This window comes from Oculina patagonica, chromosome 12, assembly GCF_052425735.1.
Source record: "Oculina patagonica isolate OP01 chromosome 12, crgOcupat, whole genome shotgun sequence".
NCBI lineage: Eukaryota > Metazoa > Cnidaria > Anthozoa > Scleractinia > Oculinidae > Oculina > Oculina patagonica.
This window is the reverse complement of record NC_135769.1, coordinates 9,372,806-9,389,287: the sequence shown is the minus strand read 5'-3', so window position 1 is coordinate 9,389,287 and position 16,482 is coordinate 9,372,806. Positions and strand designations below refer to the sequence as shown.

General features: G+C 39.9%; 4 protein-coding genes across 5 annotated transcripts in view; all 4 read right to left on the bottom strand.

The window, feature by feature from the left end:
* LOC144631576 (uncharacterized) overlaps positions 1–809 on the bottom strand; it is a 54,605-nt gene extending 53,796 nt beyond the window's left edge. The window contains exon 1 of the mRNA XM_078490029.1: positions 618–809. The gene's annotated coding sequence lies outside the window, so the exon portion shown is untranslated. The remainder of the gene's footprint in view (positions 1–617) is intronic.
* Positions 1–15,641, bottom strand: part of LOC144631567 (E3 ubiquitin-protein ligase TRIM45-like) — a 42,358-nt gene extending 26,717 nt beyond the window's left edge. The window contains exons 1-2 of one of the 2 annotated variants that reach the window (XM_078490017.1): positions 14,248–15,641; positions 12,222–14,211 (exon numbers count right to left, since the gene is read on the bottom strand). In XM_078490017.1, coding sequence (XP_078346143.1) covers positions 13,238–14,211; positions 14,248–15,454 — 2,181 coding nt within the window. In that variant the 5' untranslated portion in view covers positions 15,455–15,641 and the 3' untranslated portion in view covers positions 12,222–13,237. Of the gene's footprint in view, positions 1–12,221 lie in introns of those variants that run through there. The other variant, XR_013566768.1, reaches the window with a different exon arrangement.
* On the bottom strand, positions 1,153–4,216 carry LOC144631573 (E3 ubiquitin-protein ligase TRIM45-like). The gene has a single exon (XM_078490021.1). It carries the CDS (start codon positions 4,179–4,181, stop codon positions 1,968–1,970), a length of 2,214 nt encoding a protein of 737 aa, XP_078346147.1. The 5' UTR covers positions 4,182–4,216; the 3' UTR covers positions 1,153–1,967.
* Positions 6,092–9,446, bottom strand: LOC144632086 (uncharacterized). The gene is made up of 3 exons (XM_078490689.1): positions 9,410–9,446; positions 8,495–8,816; positions 6,092–6,564 (listed from the first exon to the last, which is right to left on the bottom strand). The coding sequence occupies exons 1-3, from the start codon at positions 9,444–9,446 to the stop codon at positions 6,213–6,215; spliced, it is 711 nt and encodes a 236-aa protein (XP_078346815.1). The 3' UTR covers positions 6,092–6,212.
* Positions 15,642–16,482: the final 841 nt, after the last annotated feature.

The window sequence follows — 16,482 nt, the reverse complement described above, 5'->3', positions numbered from 1 at the left end:
AATTTCTTACAGTTCACGAAAGTGGAGCAATACCTAAAGATACTTCTTTGTAAGGGGGGCTATAACTAAGTATTTCCTTTGAAAAATCACATATTTCAGACTTCCCCGACCACCTGGTATTTATTACACATCACTTCGTGCTACAAAAACGTTCCATGCACGCATGCACGTGCAGCCTACCACAACATGGTACAAAGCGCCACAGGGCATTCAGTCTGAAAAACCGACCCCCTCATCTATCTCCCCCATCCCACCTTCCTTGAAGCAAAACTGGATCTACATCACTGGAAGTTTTTTTTTTTTGGAGGGAACACAACAGATCACATTCGGCGCCCTTCAAAGGATAAGCAGTGCTATAAAAGCACATGCGATTCCAGAGAATATTGATGTTATTGACCACAAAATGGGTCACATTAAAACAAGCAAAGGAAAGGAGGAACATTATGATGGGCATCGAAAGAGTGTAAAATATTGTTAGCTTTTACATTCACTGTACAAGCTATTTATAAACTTAAGCTTACTGATCTGATCGACAGATGTTATGTGCTGCAAGAGAGCGAGCAAGTAAGCTTGAACTTACAGCATGTATTACGTGTAAGTGTAATCAAATTCCTCACCAAATTCGCTTTGTGTGGTGAACGTCTTGCCTTTGTACAAATGCAAAAAGTTTCTGTCGACTCGTGTCGGTAAAATCTATTCAACTCTCCCAAACGGTTGTTCTTCTTCTGGCTTGTGGACAGTACACTGAGAGATGACAAAGAATGAAAGGATCGATTTCAGCGGCCGAGACAATCTGGGAACTACTATACAGTACTATAGCGTGACATGTAACAAGAACGTAAACTATCGCAGCACTTTGGTTTCCAGAGCCGGCGTGTGTAAAAAATTCAGAATCTGGGCGCTTTCCTGATTGGTTCAAGAGAAATATCCCAGAGAAAGAGTGGAGCGCTGATTGGCTGTGATTAGTAAGTATGACTTCCGGCAGCACACATTGCTTTCAAACCTAATTCAAAATGGCTTTCATAATGGAGACTTGAAGAAGTAATGAGAATTCTGATATTGAACAGTGGCGGAGTTTAAAGGTTAAGGGTCAAGATGACTGTAGGAGAAGTTTAATTTAATCGCAACGAGACCAGAAAACAACAGGTATGATCAGGCTCTACTGTAGTTTATTATTATAAAAAAATATATATGATTATAATATTTTTGTTCTGTATAAGTTGGGCATACACTCTGATTGGGGGCTACGTGCTATGAACCGTTATAAACGTGAAAACTTAGTCTTATTCTGCATGCTGAAAAAAACCTAATTAAATATTTGGTATGTACAATACTTGTTATAGCAATATTTACAATGTTTACAACATTGTTTTTTACAGCTAATAGCTCTCCGCGTCACACACTACTTGCAATTGGTGGCGTAACGCAAACTATCACTACACGGTCATATATTTTCTTTCCCAGCCCTTATTTGGGTAGTCACGCGGAAGAATCATTGCGTGACGACCCAATTTAACAATTCAAAAGAAAAAATATTTATTATTCAAATTGGTGATCATGTTTACTTCTGTTTATAACATCTGGAATTGTTAATCAGTGAAGTAAAAGGCGAAATAAGTGAAAAATCTAAACTCGTTAAAAACAATCACCTAAAATCGGCATTATTATTTGCTAGAAAATGACATGAAAAAGTTCTTTCTCACGAGGGGAATTCTCCACTTGAACCATGAATACCTGTATCATGATAAGTATACAGGAAATAACTGTTCCTTGTCTTATTTCACAAAACACACCAAACAATAATAAATTCAACATGATTTGATGCAAAAACGTTGTAGAAACGGAGAAGTTCTGGATACAAGATTTGTTTTCACCTTAGCAAGTAATTCATTGAATTGGACAGAAAAAACATACTAGCTACTTTTCCCTTTTAAAGTCCGACAATGTTCTCTTTCGCATTTAGCCAGTTATTTTAGCACATATATTTTTTTCGCTTTGCAATCTGAAACCAAAATGCGACCATCTGGTGTTGTAGCTATGTACATTGGTTCTTGTAGTCCAGTAACAGTTTTTCCAGTAAAACAACCTTCCACTGTAAACTGTTGAATGCGACCATTAGCTCTGTCACATACAAGAAGATTCTGACGATTGCCATATTTCTCAACACACAAACCCCAAGGACAGGACAACTGTCCGTCAGCCTCGCCTGCTTCTCCAATCTTGTACAAAAACTTCCCTGAACTGTCAAAGAATTTCAAACAATGGTTTCCGATGTCAGATACAATAAACATATTTTTGTGATAAATGCATCCAGTGGGAAGGCTGAGATTTTCTGGACCGCTATCTCCAAATGTAAACACAGGTTCACCATCCTTTGTTAAAACCTGGATTCTGTTGTTGCCCCAGTTGGCTATAACAACGTGTCCTTTACCATCCATACAAACGCTTAATGGATAGTTTAACTCGCCCTCTCCTGTCCCTCTCTTTTCAAAGCTTTTCACAAAGTCCCCTGTCTGTACATTGAATTGTTGAATGCGGTGATTTGCTCCATCTGCTACCAGAATCTCGTCATCATTCAGGTATGTGATACCATTGTTAAACTGTCCAGGATTCTTTCCATAGCAGCCAAGTTTTCGCACAAACTTTCCTTCTGGGTTGAATATTAAGACACAGTGTCCTCCACTGTCAGCTACAGCGATCAGCCCTTTACTGTTTACAGCAATCCCACTTGGATCTTGAGGAATTTCTCCTTTTAAATCTAACTCGCCGACAACATCAAGCCGTCGTTCCTTTACCTGGACAGTGAAAGGACTGTTAGCAAGTTTGTCGCCATTTATCTTTACTGTGATGTTGTAGGTGCCTGGTACTTTTGGTATAAATTTCACCTGGAAATTTCCATGTTCTTTTTCACAAACAATCAAACTGTCCACTTTGTCTGCGGGTTCAACGAGCAATTCAACGTGAAATTTTATACGTTGAGCTTCACTCGTTAGTTCTTCTTCAGATATTTTAGGACAGACCACAAACTCTGCTTCTACACCAGCCTGGAAATTTTCAGTCAGTCCTTCTACTGTGGATCGATGTACATCTGTCTCGCTGGTTGCCATGAAACCGAGGCTTACACTCTCAGGTACAATAGTCGAGACAAACTTCACAAATGAACTAACCGGAACTGCTGGGACTGGGGTCTTGTTAAGATCTTCAAATCTCTGTTCCAAATTCTTGTTGCTTTGCATAATATCGAGGCTTGAGCTTCCTTGAACCAGGTTATCGGCAAACTCAACTGCTTGGTCAATTCGCTTGGTCGAGGACTGTACTTGTTCCTTGGCACCGTCTAATTTCTCCGTTCTCGATCCGCGTGTATTCTTGAGGGCGGTAATGGCCTCCTGCTGGCGTTCTAGAATCGTAGCGATCATTTGTTCGGCTTCTTGGGAAACTTCACGTATAGCGGTGTTGACATTATCTTCCAGCTTGGAAGCTGTTTCTTCAAGTTGACGCATCACATCACTGTAACGTTTTCTCTTTTCTTTCATCAACTCGACGCCCGCCATGATCTTAGCTTTCTCGCCATCAGCTGCTTTGTCAAGCGGATCAATGTTATGATTCTTGTGATCCGTGACAATGCAAACTTGACAAACACAGGTTTGACATTCAAGGCAGAAAAACCTAGTTACCTCTCTCTCGTGGTACTTCTGTGAGCAAAAGGACTTTCGCTTTAACAAGGCCTCGTAGTCTTGGGCTTGAAACTGTTTAACTGGCGTGACTTTGTGTCCTTCAAACGCCGCGGCAGCTGCTTGGAACACTTCATGTGCATTAACGCAGTCAGGGCACAACAACTTTTCGCAATCAAAGCAGTAGCTGATCTCAGCGCTCTTTTTCTTGCAAGTACCGCAACTGATCTCACTTCCGTCGCCAATTTGTCGAACAGCGAGAAGACTCAACAAACTGTTGTGCAGAAAACTGGTCGGCAAATTATCGAAGCGATTTCCTTCAGGGATGCCAACCTCTTCCTGACAGTCAGGGCAACGATATTTTCCTTGTCTTTGGCTGGTTAATGCGTGTTTCTTCAAGCACTCAAGGCAGAAGGTATGAAGACAAGTTATTGTCTTGGGTTTGGTGTAAGTATCCAAACAGATCGAACAAGTAACTTGTTTTTTGAGGTTTTTCAAGAGAGACTCCATCGTAAATCTACAGATTGCGAAACGACAGTGAATACAAACACACCCGTCTATTGTGTTTGTGTTTCCGAGAAACTTGAGCGAGCCTGAATAAATTTGATCTTCTTTTCATGCTATTTTTATCAATCAACCAGGCAGTTCAAACCCTCTGACCTCGCGTGCATCGGAGCAGACGTTGTGCACGTATAAGAGAAACATTCGGTCCTGTATCGAGTGCTAGGGCAGTACTTCAATGGAAATATGGTCACGGTTTCAATTTCTACTATTTTGTACCAAGGGATCCCGGAAACTTTATACCTTGTTCTTACTAATTTTCGCGAGTACTAACTTTCGCGATTTCAAAATAACCGCGAAATTTAGTACGCGCGAAAAATACATTGCGCGAAATTTAAACACGCGAAAATTAATACCATATTATATATCAAAACAAAAATTTTAAATATTTGGAACTGCAACTATCTACTGTTAAAAATATCTTTCTGTCTTGTTTTTGACTAGCACCCTTCCTCTAATTACTGTTTTGAGCTTGTAAATTGGTTCAAAACCTCTTTAGTACAGTCACTAAAGTTTTGGTTTGCAGGCTCCTTGTAGTTACATTAGCTTACATTGAGCCAGACTGAGTATTTCCAGTGGTTCCTTAGTCTTTGACGACTGATCAATAAACACTGACAAAATCGCGACATTTAATACACTTTTTCTCTATTTTTTTTTTTTTTGCAATCGCGAAAATTAACGGCTCTCGAATTTTCGCGAAATTAAGTACGCGCGAAAATGAGTAAGAATAAGGTAGTCTTGTGGATGCCTTGCGTGATAAGCCAAGTCACGCTCTGAAGGGTTTCAATTGTGGTCATGGATGGTGAAACCAGTAGAGTACAAATAACGCGCGAAAAAGAGAACACAATTGTCCAGTTTTTTAGTTCTCTTTTTGTCTTGATCATGCTAGAGCAACAAGCACGGTTCCATCTAATTTTAGGATTTCGAAAAAGAAAAATGTTGGATAATTAATCGCTTAAAAGACATAATTAAGTACAACTGCATATTTTTATTCGTCAGTTGTTTTCGATACACCCCACTGGATGCTGCGGAAAGATATAAGAAATAGTTCCTTCCTATGTCTACAGAATGGAGAGCCCCTGTCCCTCCTTTTTTCTCGCCCACATCCTATTAAGTAGTACCAAACCAGCTGAGCAACCCGGCCAGAATTACTGAGGGTGACTCTCTCAACACCTTTAGCCACCAGCGGGATTGTTCATCATGTGCCCCAGTCGGCCCCATCCCTAGCCAATGTACACTGCTTACCCCACCCCTCTGTAAAACAAGGATTGGGGACCGAACACGTTCGCCATATTGTTTTTCAGGATTGGAGTCGGGAGTGTGTGTGTTGGGGTGGGGAGGGTGGGGGAGATGAACACGGCGTATTAACGCCATATACCAGAAATCGACATGCCCCTTCCTTCCAGACGATTGCAGGGTTACTCGAGAAATTTTTATACGACGGGGTTCCGCGCCGAGGTCCAGACAGTTACTCTTCTTTACACCATATTTGACAGAAAAGCTAACCCTTTCAAATACCTTCCATCTTCAGAAGACTATTGCCACGTCGATTATAAACTCTCCTACGTGCAATTTTTGACTTGAAAACGTTCAGAGGCCAAGTTACTGAGAGTGATAACATTTGGCGCCTTTGGGTGCTGACTGAAACCTTATGCACCTGTGAAATATCAGTAGGTTTGACCAGGTACAACAAATAAGAATATCGATGTTACAAATTATGTTTACGAGCTACACAATCTGAAAAAGGAACGTAGTAACAGCAATAACTTACGATTGAACAGTGTTAGTAACTTTGTATTGAGACAAAAATGCTCACTGGTAATAGTGAATTATGTTTTAATTTATTTTTAAAAGTGACATTGTTTTATTGAATTTTCGTTAAATGAAATGCCAAATCAAACTCCACATGACTTTAAGTCTTAAAGCGTGGTCCTAGATTGAAAGATTCTTTTAAAGTTTTTTCTCTCTTAACAAAGTCCACTAGAGTGCTCCACTGATGCACTCTTCAAAAACAAATGAGTTTAAGGACAAGGAAGCAGTCACATCATCTCCACACTCAACAATTGCTTCTGTTACTAACTCAACATCACACTGTTCACTTCCATCCTTGTTTTCGTCCTTTTTGTTCTTTCTTTTCCTTGTAATCTTTTTCTTCTGCTGTCTGTTTGGTGCTTTACGGCACCAATTTTTCTTGAGGTGTAATGTGACATTACTGCGTTGGTTATATCTGCGTCCACAATATGGACAGGAGAAAGGTTTTTCTCCTGAGTGGATAAGCTTGTGACGTTTCAAGTTTGATGTTGATGAAAACCCTTTGTTGCAAGTTGGGCATCTACAGGGAAATGAATCAATGGATAAATAATATTTTATTATATAAACTGCAGTGGTATAGCGAGTGTTAGCAAATCGATAAAAATGGTATCAGCTCTCAGAGTTTGCCATGTTGCAATGTTCAATGAGCCAAAGTTTATCGATATAAAGTCGAAACATCTTCGGAGCTTTCTCGGCAGTCTTCGGTAATCTTCGGAAATCTTTGGAAATTCTCGGACAAGTTCGGAAAATGTTCGGAAACATTCATACGACCTTTCGACAACATTTGGAAAATCTTCGGAAATCATTGAAAAATGGTCGAAATCTTTGGGAAATCGTCAAAAACATCGTAATTAGTAGGTTTATATAATAAACAGAATAACACATGGTTGCTTGGATATATAAAATTTATCTTCTCGTGTTCAAAACCGATATCTCACTCGTTTCACCGCGCTCACTCGTGAGCTATCCATTTCTACAACCAAAGATAAATTTCATATCTCCGCGCACGCGTCTCGAAAAGATATTGAGTGGGAAGGCACCGCCCCTAGGACCAAACCCTTACCCCCTTTATCTACCACTGTTGACAGCAGGAAAGCTAACCCTTCATAGGCCTTCAATCGACAATAATGCTAGCTCTTTTACTTACCTACAGAAAGGATTCTGCACTTTTCACTTGTGATAAATAACCCCTTTAACCCTTATGCGCATTTAGGCGCTATTTTGAGGCGTGGTCATTGAACCACTTGTGACATCATCAATTTGTACCTCAGTGGATTTTGGTGATAAGCAGCTGATACAGCTAGGATTGACCTTTCTACAGCACTGTTCAATTTGTATATCGGTTGCATTCTGACAGAGCTAATCCAATTATAACACGATCCGTTTTTGGTGCAAAATCGGTGCTTAAACAGGCCAATACACCTGTAATTGATCAAGGTCCCCTTTTCAGGGTTTTCCAATGATTATGTCAAAAAGAAAAGTAGAACGGAACGAAAATAAGAAAGCCGAAAAAAACGGAAGGTAAAGGAGCAAAAAACAAAAATCGGAACGGTTCCGCAAAAAAATACAAGTCCAAGTTTTGGCTAATGCGCGAGCACCAAAGTAAAATATTGTACATTTTTACATAGAATCTTTATCAAAATGTTGCTGCAGTGTGAAAAATTCTAGCAAAATTTAGGGAAATTCAGTATCCTGGCACCAAAAATTCAGTGTAACGGTTAAAAAAACATGTTTTTATAAAAAAAATTCAGTAGTAAAAGGGTTAATAGCTATACAACAGTTTTCCTTACCCTTTCCAATACTCCAGCTAATAAAATCCCCATCCATTAACATATGGTGCCATCCTGATTTCTTAAACCCTCTTTTCTTGGAACCACTTGATAGCTTGATTGAATCAAAAGTTGTTTCCCTCCCCTCAACATTGTAATGTCAGTCCTGATTTCTCAATGATCCAAATTTTTGAACCAATTTTTGTTTCCCTTGGAGGTTCATAAAAATCAGGATTCCACTGTCCCTCAGCCTGAAAAAGTCACTCATCTTAGATGATAGGGAGGTGAAGTCTGTGGCCCATACAAGCCAGAACTTATCCAGGTTTCTGTAGCATGAAGCAACTAGGAGTATTTCTACTCCCCCCTGGATGAGTTGCTAGTCCATTGCAGGGCTACCCTAGCATTAGTTCACCCGTACCTAGTTATACACTTGGGTGGAAAGAGGGTCTACGAGAGTAAAGTGCTTTGCCTAAGAACACAAAACAAAATAGCTAGCCAGGGCTCGAACCCCCAGCCAGACTGCTTGATCTGGGGTCACTAACCATTAGGCCTTGCGCCTCCCTCCCTACCCTCCCCACTTTTTAGCTAGTGCCTCCCCATAAAGTCCCTCCCACTATTCATTAGACCACTGTACCTCTAACAGAAAAGTGAAAAAAGTACAAAACAAACAGCTATACTTACGTAGTAGGTTTTTCATCAGTATGAATTGCATAGTGATTCCTTAAAGTCCGCTTATAGCGGAAGCTCATCCCACACATGTCACAGGAGAATGGCTTTTCTCCAGTGTGAATTAACATGTGAACCCTGAGTGAATTTTTAGCTGTAAAAGCTCTGTTGCACTGCTTACAACTGTAAACGTACTGCGTTTGTTCTGTGTGTGTTCGGATGTGTTTTATTAAATCTGTCGGAATGGCAAATTCCTTTGGACACTCTTTACACTTGTATGGTTTGTTGCCAGAGTGAATTTTCAGATCACAGTGGTCACATTGATAAGGCTTTTCATCTATGTAAGAAAAAAACAAAATTTCCACATAACTTTGAAAGTTTACTTTTTATTGTCTCTGGTTGTTTACAGCATCCAGGGGTACTCCCTATAATGGCCAATATGGGGAGGCTCTGCCCAAATGGGGTACCTTTTTCATGCTTCAGGTATACATAAGGGTAGGAACTTAATTAAAAGCTAAGGCATATGAAAGGTAGGGAAATCTGTCATTAAGGTATTAAAAAAGCCTTAAATTAAAACATTTTTGAAACAAATGCACCTTCTAAGACCGTGTAATTTTAATTTATGAAATGCTACATGAACATGACAATAATGCTTCCTATTTAGGTATGTCATGTCATTTAAGTATATGAAAGTGATCTAAGGGCCTGTTTACATGGAGGGAGGGTGCCCCGGTTAACCAAGTTACCCAGCTAGAAGGGATTAAACATAGCCCGCCTTAACATGCAGAATTCACAGCCCTTCTACCCAAGTTGAGAAAGCGTCATTGAAGCATGTCACAGCGTGGGAAAACCATGTAGCTTCAAATGATTGAAGAAAAATATGACTCTTTACTGAATGATCAAGGCTAGCCATCTTCAAACCTATTTTACTTTGATGTGCAAGCTCTAAGACATTTACTGCGTCCATTTTTGGGGGAATTCAATCAAAACTCAACAGTCTTTGGTCGCCAAATTGAAATTGAATTTGTCGTTTCGTGAATTAGGATAATTATTCCTACGAAGATTTTGAATTATTTAGCTGTTGCTCAAAGAAATATTTTTAGCCTACAGATATAAGTAATTTGATCTAATTTGGTCAAATAGCACTGTTGGGTCCAGAATATACACATTTTTGCGATTAATTTTAAGAACACGCGTGAAGACTTATCCCGGCAAGCCGGGATAGCCCAGGCATAACCGTTTACATGGCAAAAAGGTATCCCGCCTAGAAGGGTGCCCCGGGCAAGTAGACCGAGTGCCCCTGCAAGGCGGTTTCCCATCTAGCATGTTTAACGCTTCAATGCCTTTTCTAAAGAAACGTACATGAAAAGTTGGCTCGCCCAGTATAACTCGCCTTCCATGTAACCAGGCCCTAATAAATGCTTGGTATCTAATAAACACCCCTCTTGAGGTGTTAAATTTGTATTAGATGCCCCTCTATAATTTAAACGCCCCTTGTCTAATAGATTCCAGAGGATATCGACGTAACTGCTCTAAGTGCCTTTTTAAACTGTTATGATCTGAACATTTAGTGCCCAAGTGTTTGCGCATATGCCAATCAAGGTAGCTCTTGAATGCAAAAGGCTTTTTACCTGTGTGGCATTCATGGTGAGCAAAGCTATCTCGCCGCCAGAAGACTTTGCTGCAAAGCACACATTTGTAGGGCTTCTTTGAATGGAGCCGAACATGATTCTTTACTGTCTTTGGATGGCGAAATGATTTTCCACAAGTGGAACAATGAAAAGGTCGAACACCAGTATGTGACTCAGCATGTTTCTGGAAGAAAAAAAATCACTGGTATAAAAATTACTAATAAAGGTCACAGGTCAGGGCTGAAATAGGCCATGTGATAGGTGTTTTCTTCAATCTATCAACAAGCTAAAAAAGTACCGGTATATAAAAATTCAAATATTTAACAAGTAAACAAATATAAAACTAAAAGTATGTAAATTATCAAGTAAAATAAACTCTAATTACAAGCTATTCTAAAAAAGTGGTCTAATTAATAAAGATTTAAATATTAATATTAATATTTCTCTCGAAATTATGTACCTGTAACTGGCTGGGCCACACAAAACTCTTATCACAGTGTGGACACTTGTGTTGCTTTGTGTTATCTACCTTGCAGTGGTAAAGCTTGTGCCGCTTTAAGCCAGAAGGTGAACGAAAGTTCCTAAGACACTTGTCACAACTGTTTTTCATTTTCTTTTTAGATTTGGAGCGAGTGACTGGTGGATTAGTTTCTGGTGGTTGTAGATTTTGTTTATCACTGTCAACACCTTCATTTTCACTTTCTGTTTCCTGTTGTCTTTCGTCTGAGCCTTCATTTCGTACAATGTTCATGTCTTCATCTGAGTCTTCATTTCTATTTTCTCTGTTTTGTTCATGGAACTGTTTTTGTTTTCCTTCTAATTCTTCCTCTCGATCTTTATTATCTTCTTCTGTTTCCTCAGTGTTTTCATATCCACCTGATCAAATGAAAATAAAAATTTCTTTAATAAAAATATGAGTTATCTCTCATCAAACAAAAAGGTGTCATTCACATGCAATGCAAAATTACTGAGATAACCCTGAGCAGAGAGAGAGAGATACGTAAAGAGATGTATGTGTAGAGGTAAATGGGTACTGATCAGCGATTAAATGCTGAGGGTTAAACCTAGTGATGGACTAGCATCCCATCCAGAAGGAGATAGAAATACTTCTAGCTATACAGTTGCTTAATAAGCTACAGAAACCAGATATTATTAAATGGTCTTGACAATGGGGTCTGGATAATCTGCAAGTCATTTTGGTTAGCCTAAATAGCACATTGGTTAGCCTAAATAGCACTCTGGTTAGCCTACATGTAACTTATATTAGGTAGCTTGCAGTTGCCTTTTATTGGGATTAGGGATTTCTGCTTCGCATGGCTTGAGAGTCTTGCGAGTCATGCGAGCCAATATTGGTTAGCCTACATAGCACTCCAGTTAGCCTACAGTTAGTTTAGGTAGCTTGCGGTAAGCCTTTTATTGGGATTTGGGATTTCTGGCTCGCATGGCTCACTGGCTCGCATAATATCCTCGTCAGGTGCTGCGGAGGTAAGTTTTCAATCTGCGCAACGCACTGAATGATCGTTCTGCAGAACACGATGTAGCAGGTATCACTGCATGGATAAAAACCCAGTAAGGAAACTCTGAAAACTTATCAAATAGATTATTTTCTTGCATTGTCTCCAGCATTTCTGAAGCAGTCATGTAGCCTAATCCACGTACACGACAAAAACTCGCGCACATCTTCTGCTCGGGTCCAGAATCTCGCCGGCGATTTTGTAAAATTAAGCAACGCGGAGAAGCTTTCTTTATCAGGTGTTTAACTGTGACAGATATTTGCAGTACCGTGCCCAACAGTAAAAAATTACAAATATGTATATCAACAAATGATCCCCTTCACTATTAACCAGAAGCTCATCAGGTGCTAAGCAACCACTGTCTCATGTGAAATTAACTGACTTTAACACGCCGACTTCAGGTTAAAATAGAAAATACCTATCTCTTCGAAAAAAAAAAATTCTTTAAAAACCGGCTTTGCCCAAATTTCTCTCGCTCCCACGGTGTTTGAGTTGCCCACAATTTTTTTGAGGGGGGGGGGGGGCGCAGCCTTCCCTGCCCCTCCCTCCCGGCCCGTACGCCAATGTAAAGAGTGGTGCTCAGATTGGCTGTGATTAATTAGTATGACTTCCGGTCGAAGGCTTTCAAAATGGCGACTTGTAAAAGTAAGGAGAATCCTGATATTGAACAGTGGTGGAGTTCAAAGGTTAATGGACATGATGACTTTGAGGGAAGGTTATTTTAATCGCAATGGGAACATAGAACAACATATCTAGCTAAGTTCTACCGTATTTTCTTATTAAAAAAATTATGATTATAATATTTTTGTTCTGTATTATTGACCATAACACTCTGATTGGGCGGCTACGTGCTATAAACCGTTTTAAACTTGAAAACTAAGTCATATTCTGCATGCCGAAAACCCTCTTGGTATTCACAAAACTTGTTATAGTGATATACTGTTTATAAATTTGTTTTTTTTTTTTACAGCAAAGAGCTTTCTGTGTCACACCATCTCTACAATTGGTGACGTAACGAAAACTATCACTACCCCGGTCAGTTACTCTCCTTCGCAGCCCTTATTTGGGAGAGAAGCGAGAGAAGCGTTGCGTGACGACCCAAAGAAAGTTGCTACAAGAAGAATTTTTTAAGTAACCACAAGGAGAGTTACTTACTATTAATTATTCATGATCATATTTACTTTTGTTTATAACATCTCGAATTGTTTATCACTGGAGTAAAAGGCCAAATACTAAGTGAAAATCCTAAACGCTCTAGAAACAGTCAGCTGAAAATGCAATTATTATTTGCCAGAAAATAGCACTTTCTCACGAGGGGAATTCTCCTCTCGAACTATGAATACCTGTATTATGATAAGTATACAGGAAATAACTGTTCCTTGTCTTATTTGCACAAAACAAACTAAACAATAATAAATTCAACATAATTTGAGAAAAAAATAACGTTGTAGAAACGGAGAAGTTATGGATACAAGTTTTTTTTCATCTTTGCAAGTAATTCATTGAATTGGACAGGGACGTTTGTAATAAAACATCACACTTGATTTGTGAAAAACGTACTCGATACTTTTCACTTTTAAAGTTCGACAATGTTCTCTTTCACATTTTGCCAGTTATTTTAGCACATATATTTTCTTCGCTTCGTTATCTGAAACCAAAATACGACCATCTGGTGTTGTAGCTATGTATGTTGGATCTTGTAGTCCAGTTTCAGTTTTGCCAGTAAAACAACCTTCCACTGTAAACTGTTGAATGCGACCATTGTCTCTGTCACATACAAGAAGATTCTGACGGTTGCCATATTTCTCAACATACAAACCCCAAGGACAGAACAACTGTCCGTCAGCCTTGCCTGCTTCTCCAATCTTGTACAAAAACTTCCCTGAACTGTCAAACACTTTCAAACAATGATTCTCCACGTCAGATACAATAAACATGTTTTTGTGGCAAATGCATTCAGTGGGATGGTGGAGTCTTTCTAATCCGCTATCTCCAAATTTAAACACAGGTTGACCATCCTTTGTTAACACCTGGATTCTGTTGTTGTATAAGTCGGCAACAACAACGTGTCCTTCACCATCCATGCAAACGCTTTCTGGATTCTTGAACTCGCCCTCTCCTGACCCTTTATTTCCAAAGCTTTTCACAAAGTTCCCTGTCTGTACATTGAATTGTTGAATGCGGTGATTCCCCTCATCTGCCACCAGAATCTCGTCATCATTCAGGAATGTAACGCAACCTGGATATTTAAACTGTCCAGGATTCTCTCCATAGCAGCCAAGTTTTCGCACAAACTTTCCTTCCTTGTCAAATATTAGGGCACAGTGTCTTTCACGGTCAGCTACAGCGATCAGTCCTGTACTGTTAACAGCAATCCCACGTGGCATTCGAGGAATTTCTCCTTTTAAATCTAACTCGCCCACAATATCAAGCCGTCGTTCCTTCGCCTGGACAGTGAAAGGACTGTTAGCAAGTTTGTCGCCATTTATCTTTACTGTGATGTTGTAGGTGCCTGGTACTTTTGGTATAAATTTCACCTGGAAATTTCCATCTTCTTTTTCACAAACAATCAAACTTTTCACTTTGTCTGCGGGTTCAACAAGCACTTCAACGTGAAATTTACGTTGAGCTTCACTCGTCAGTTCTTCTTCAGATATTTTAGGACAGACCACAAACTCTGCTTCTACACCAGCTTGTAAATTTTCAGTCAGTTCTTCTACTGTGGATCGATGTACATCAGTTTCGCTGGTTGCCATGAAACCCATGCTTACACTCTCAGGTGCAATAGTCGAGACAAACTTCACAAAGGAACTAACCGGAAGTGCTGGGACTGGGGTCTTGTTAAGTTCTTCAAATCGCTGTTCCAAATTCTTGTTGCTTTGCATAATATTCAGACTTGAGCTTCCTTGAACCAGGTTATCGGCAAACTCAACTGCTTGGTCGATTCGCTTGGTCGAGGACTGTACTTGTTTCTTGGCACCGTCTAATTTCTCCGTTCTCGATCCGCGTGTATTCTTGAGGGCGGTAATGGCCTCCTGCTCGCGTTCTCGAATCGTAGCGATCATTTGTTCGGCTGCTTGGGAAACTTCACGTATAGCGGTGTTGACATTATCTTCCAGCTTGGACGCGGTTTCTTCAAGTTGACGCATCACATCACTGTAAACTTTTCTCTTTTCTTTCAGCAACTCGACGCCCGCCATGATCTTGGCTTTCTCGCCATCAGCTGCTTTTTCAAGCGGATCAATGTTATGATTCTTGTGATTCGTGACAATACAAATTTGACAAACACAAGTTTGACATTCAAGGCAAAACAACCTAGTTACCTCTCTCTCGTGGTACTTCTGAGAGCAAAATGATTGTCGCTTTAACAAGGCCTCGTAGTCTTGGGCTTGAAACTGTTTAACTGGCGTGACTTTGTGTCCTTCAAACGCCGCGGCAGCAGCTTGGAACACTTCGTGTGCGTTTACGCAGTCAGGGCACAACAGTTTTTCGCAATCAAAGCAATAGCTGATCTCAGCACTCTTTTTCTTGCAAGTACCGCAACTGATCTCACTTCCATCGCCAATTTGTCGAACAGCGAGAAGACTCAACAAACTGTTGTGCAGAAAACTGGTCGGCAAATTATCAAAACGATTTCCTTCAGGGATGCTAATCTCTTCCTGACAGTCAGGGCAACGATATTTGCCTTGTCTTTGGCTGGTTAATGCGTGTTTCTTCAAGCACTCAAGGCAGAAGGTATGAAGACAAGTTATTGTCTTGGGTTTGGTGTAAGTATCCAAACAGATCGAACAAGTAACTTGTTTCTTGAGGTTTTTCAAGAGAGACTCCATCGTAAATCTACAGATTGCGAAACGACAGCGAAATCGAACACACCCGTCTATTGTGTTTGTGATTCCGAGAAACTTGAACGAGTCTGAATAAATTTAATCTTCGTTACATTCTATTTTCATCAGCCAACCAGGCAGATCGAACCCTCTGACCTCGCGTGCATCGGAGCGGAAGTTGTGCACGTATACATGACAAACATTCCGTAGTTTAGTGGGTCTTAGCGTATACGAAGTGCCGGGTGGTAGGCTGTATGGATAAAAGAAATTCTGATACTTCGTTCACGGAATTCGAACTTTCAAACACACTTCAATGGAAAAAGGGTCACGGTTTCAACTGCTACTTATTTGTACCAGAGGATCCCGGAAACTTTATAGTTTTATGGATGCCTTTTGCAACGATTCATGTAATGCTCTGAAAAGGTTTCAATATTGTGGTCACGGGAGGTTAAACCAGTAGAGTACAAATAACGCGCGAAAAAAAGGAAGAAAGTTTTTTTTGATTCTGAAGTTAAGGTTTTTAGTTCTCCTTTTGTCTAAATCGCGCTAGAGCAAGGTAATTTCAGGATTTTGGAGAGAAAAATGTTAGATAATTTAAAAATCTCTTATAAGACACAAGTACAGCTGCATATTTTTACTCGCCAGTTGTTTTCGTTATTCACCCCACTGGCTGGTCAAGATGCTGCAGAAAGATATAAGACATAGTTCCTTCCTATGTCTAGACAATGGAGAGCTCCTTTCTCTCCTTTTTTCTTGTTCACATCCTATTAAGGCGAGGGTACACCTGAAAGTCGTTTATCCACCGCTTAAAACTTGGGTTTAAAGCGAATATCTTGTTCGCGTTTCAAGCAATCCAAAAACTCTATGCTCGAAATACGAATCCATTTTGCGGTGTTTTGTTAATTTTTGGGTGAGTTTTGGGGATGTTTGGGAGGATAAGTAAAATTGAGAGAAATAAGAAAAATTGGAGATTTAGCATTTAGGCCATGTACCAGAAATCGAAACGCCCCTTCCTTCCCACACGATCACAGGGT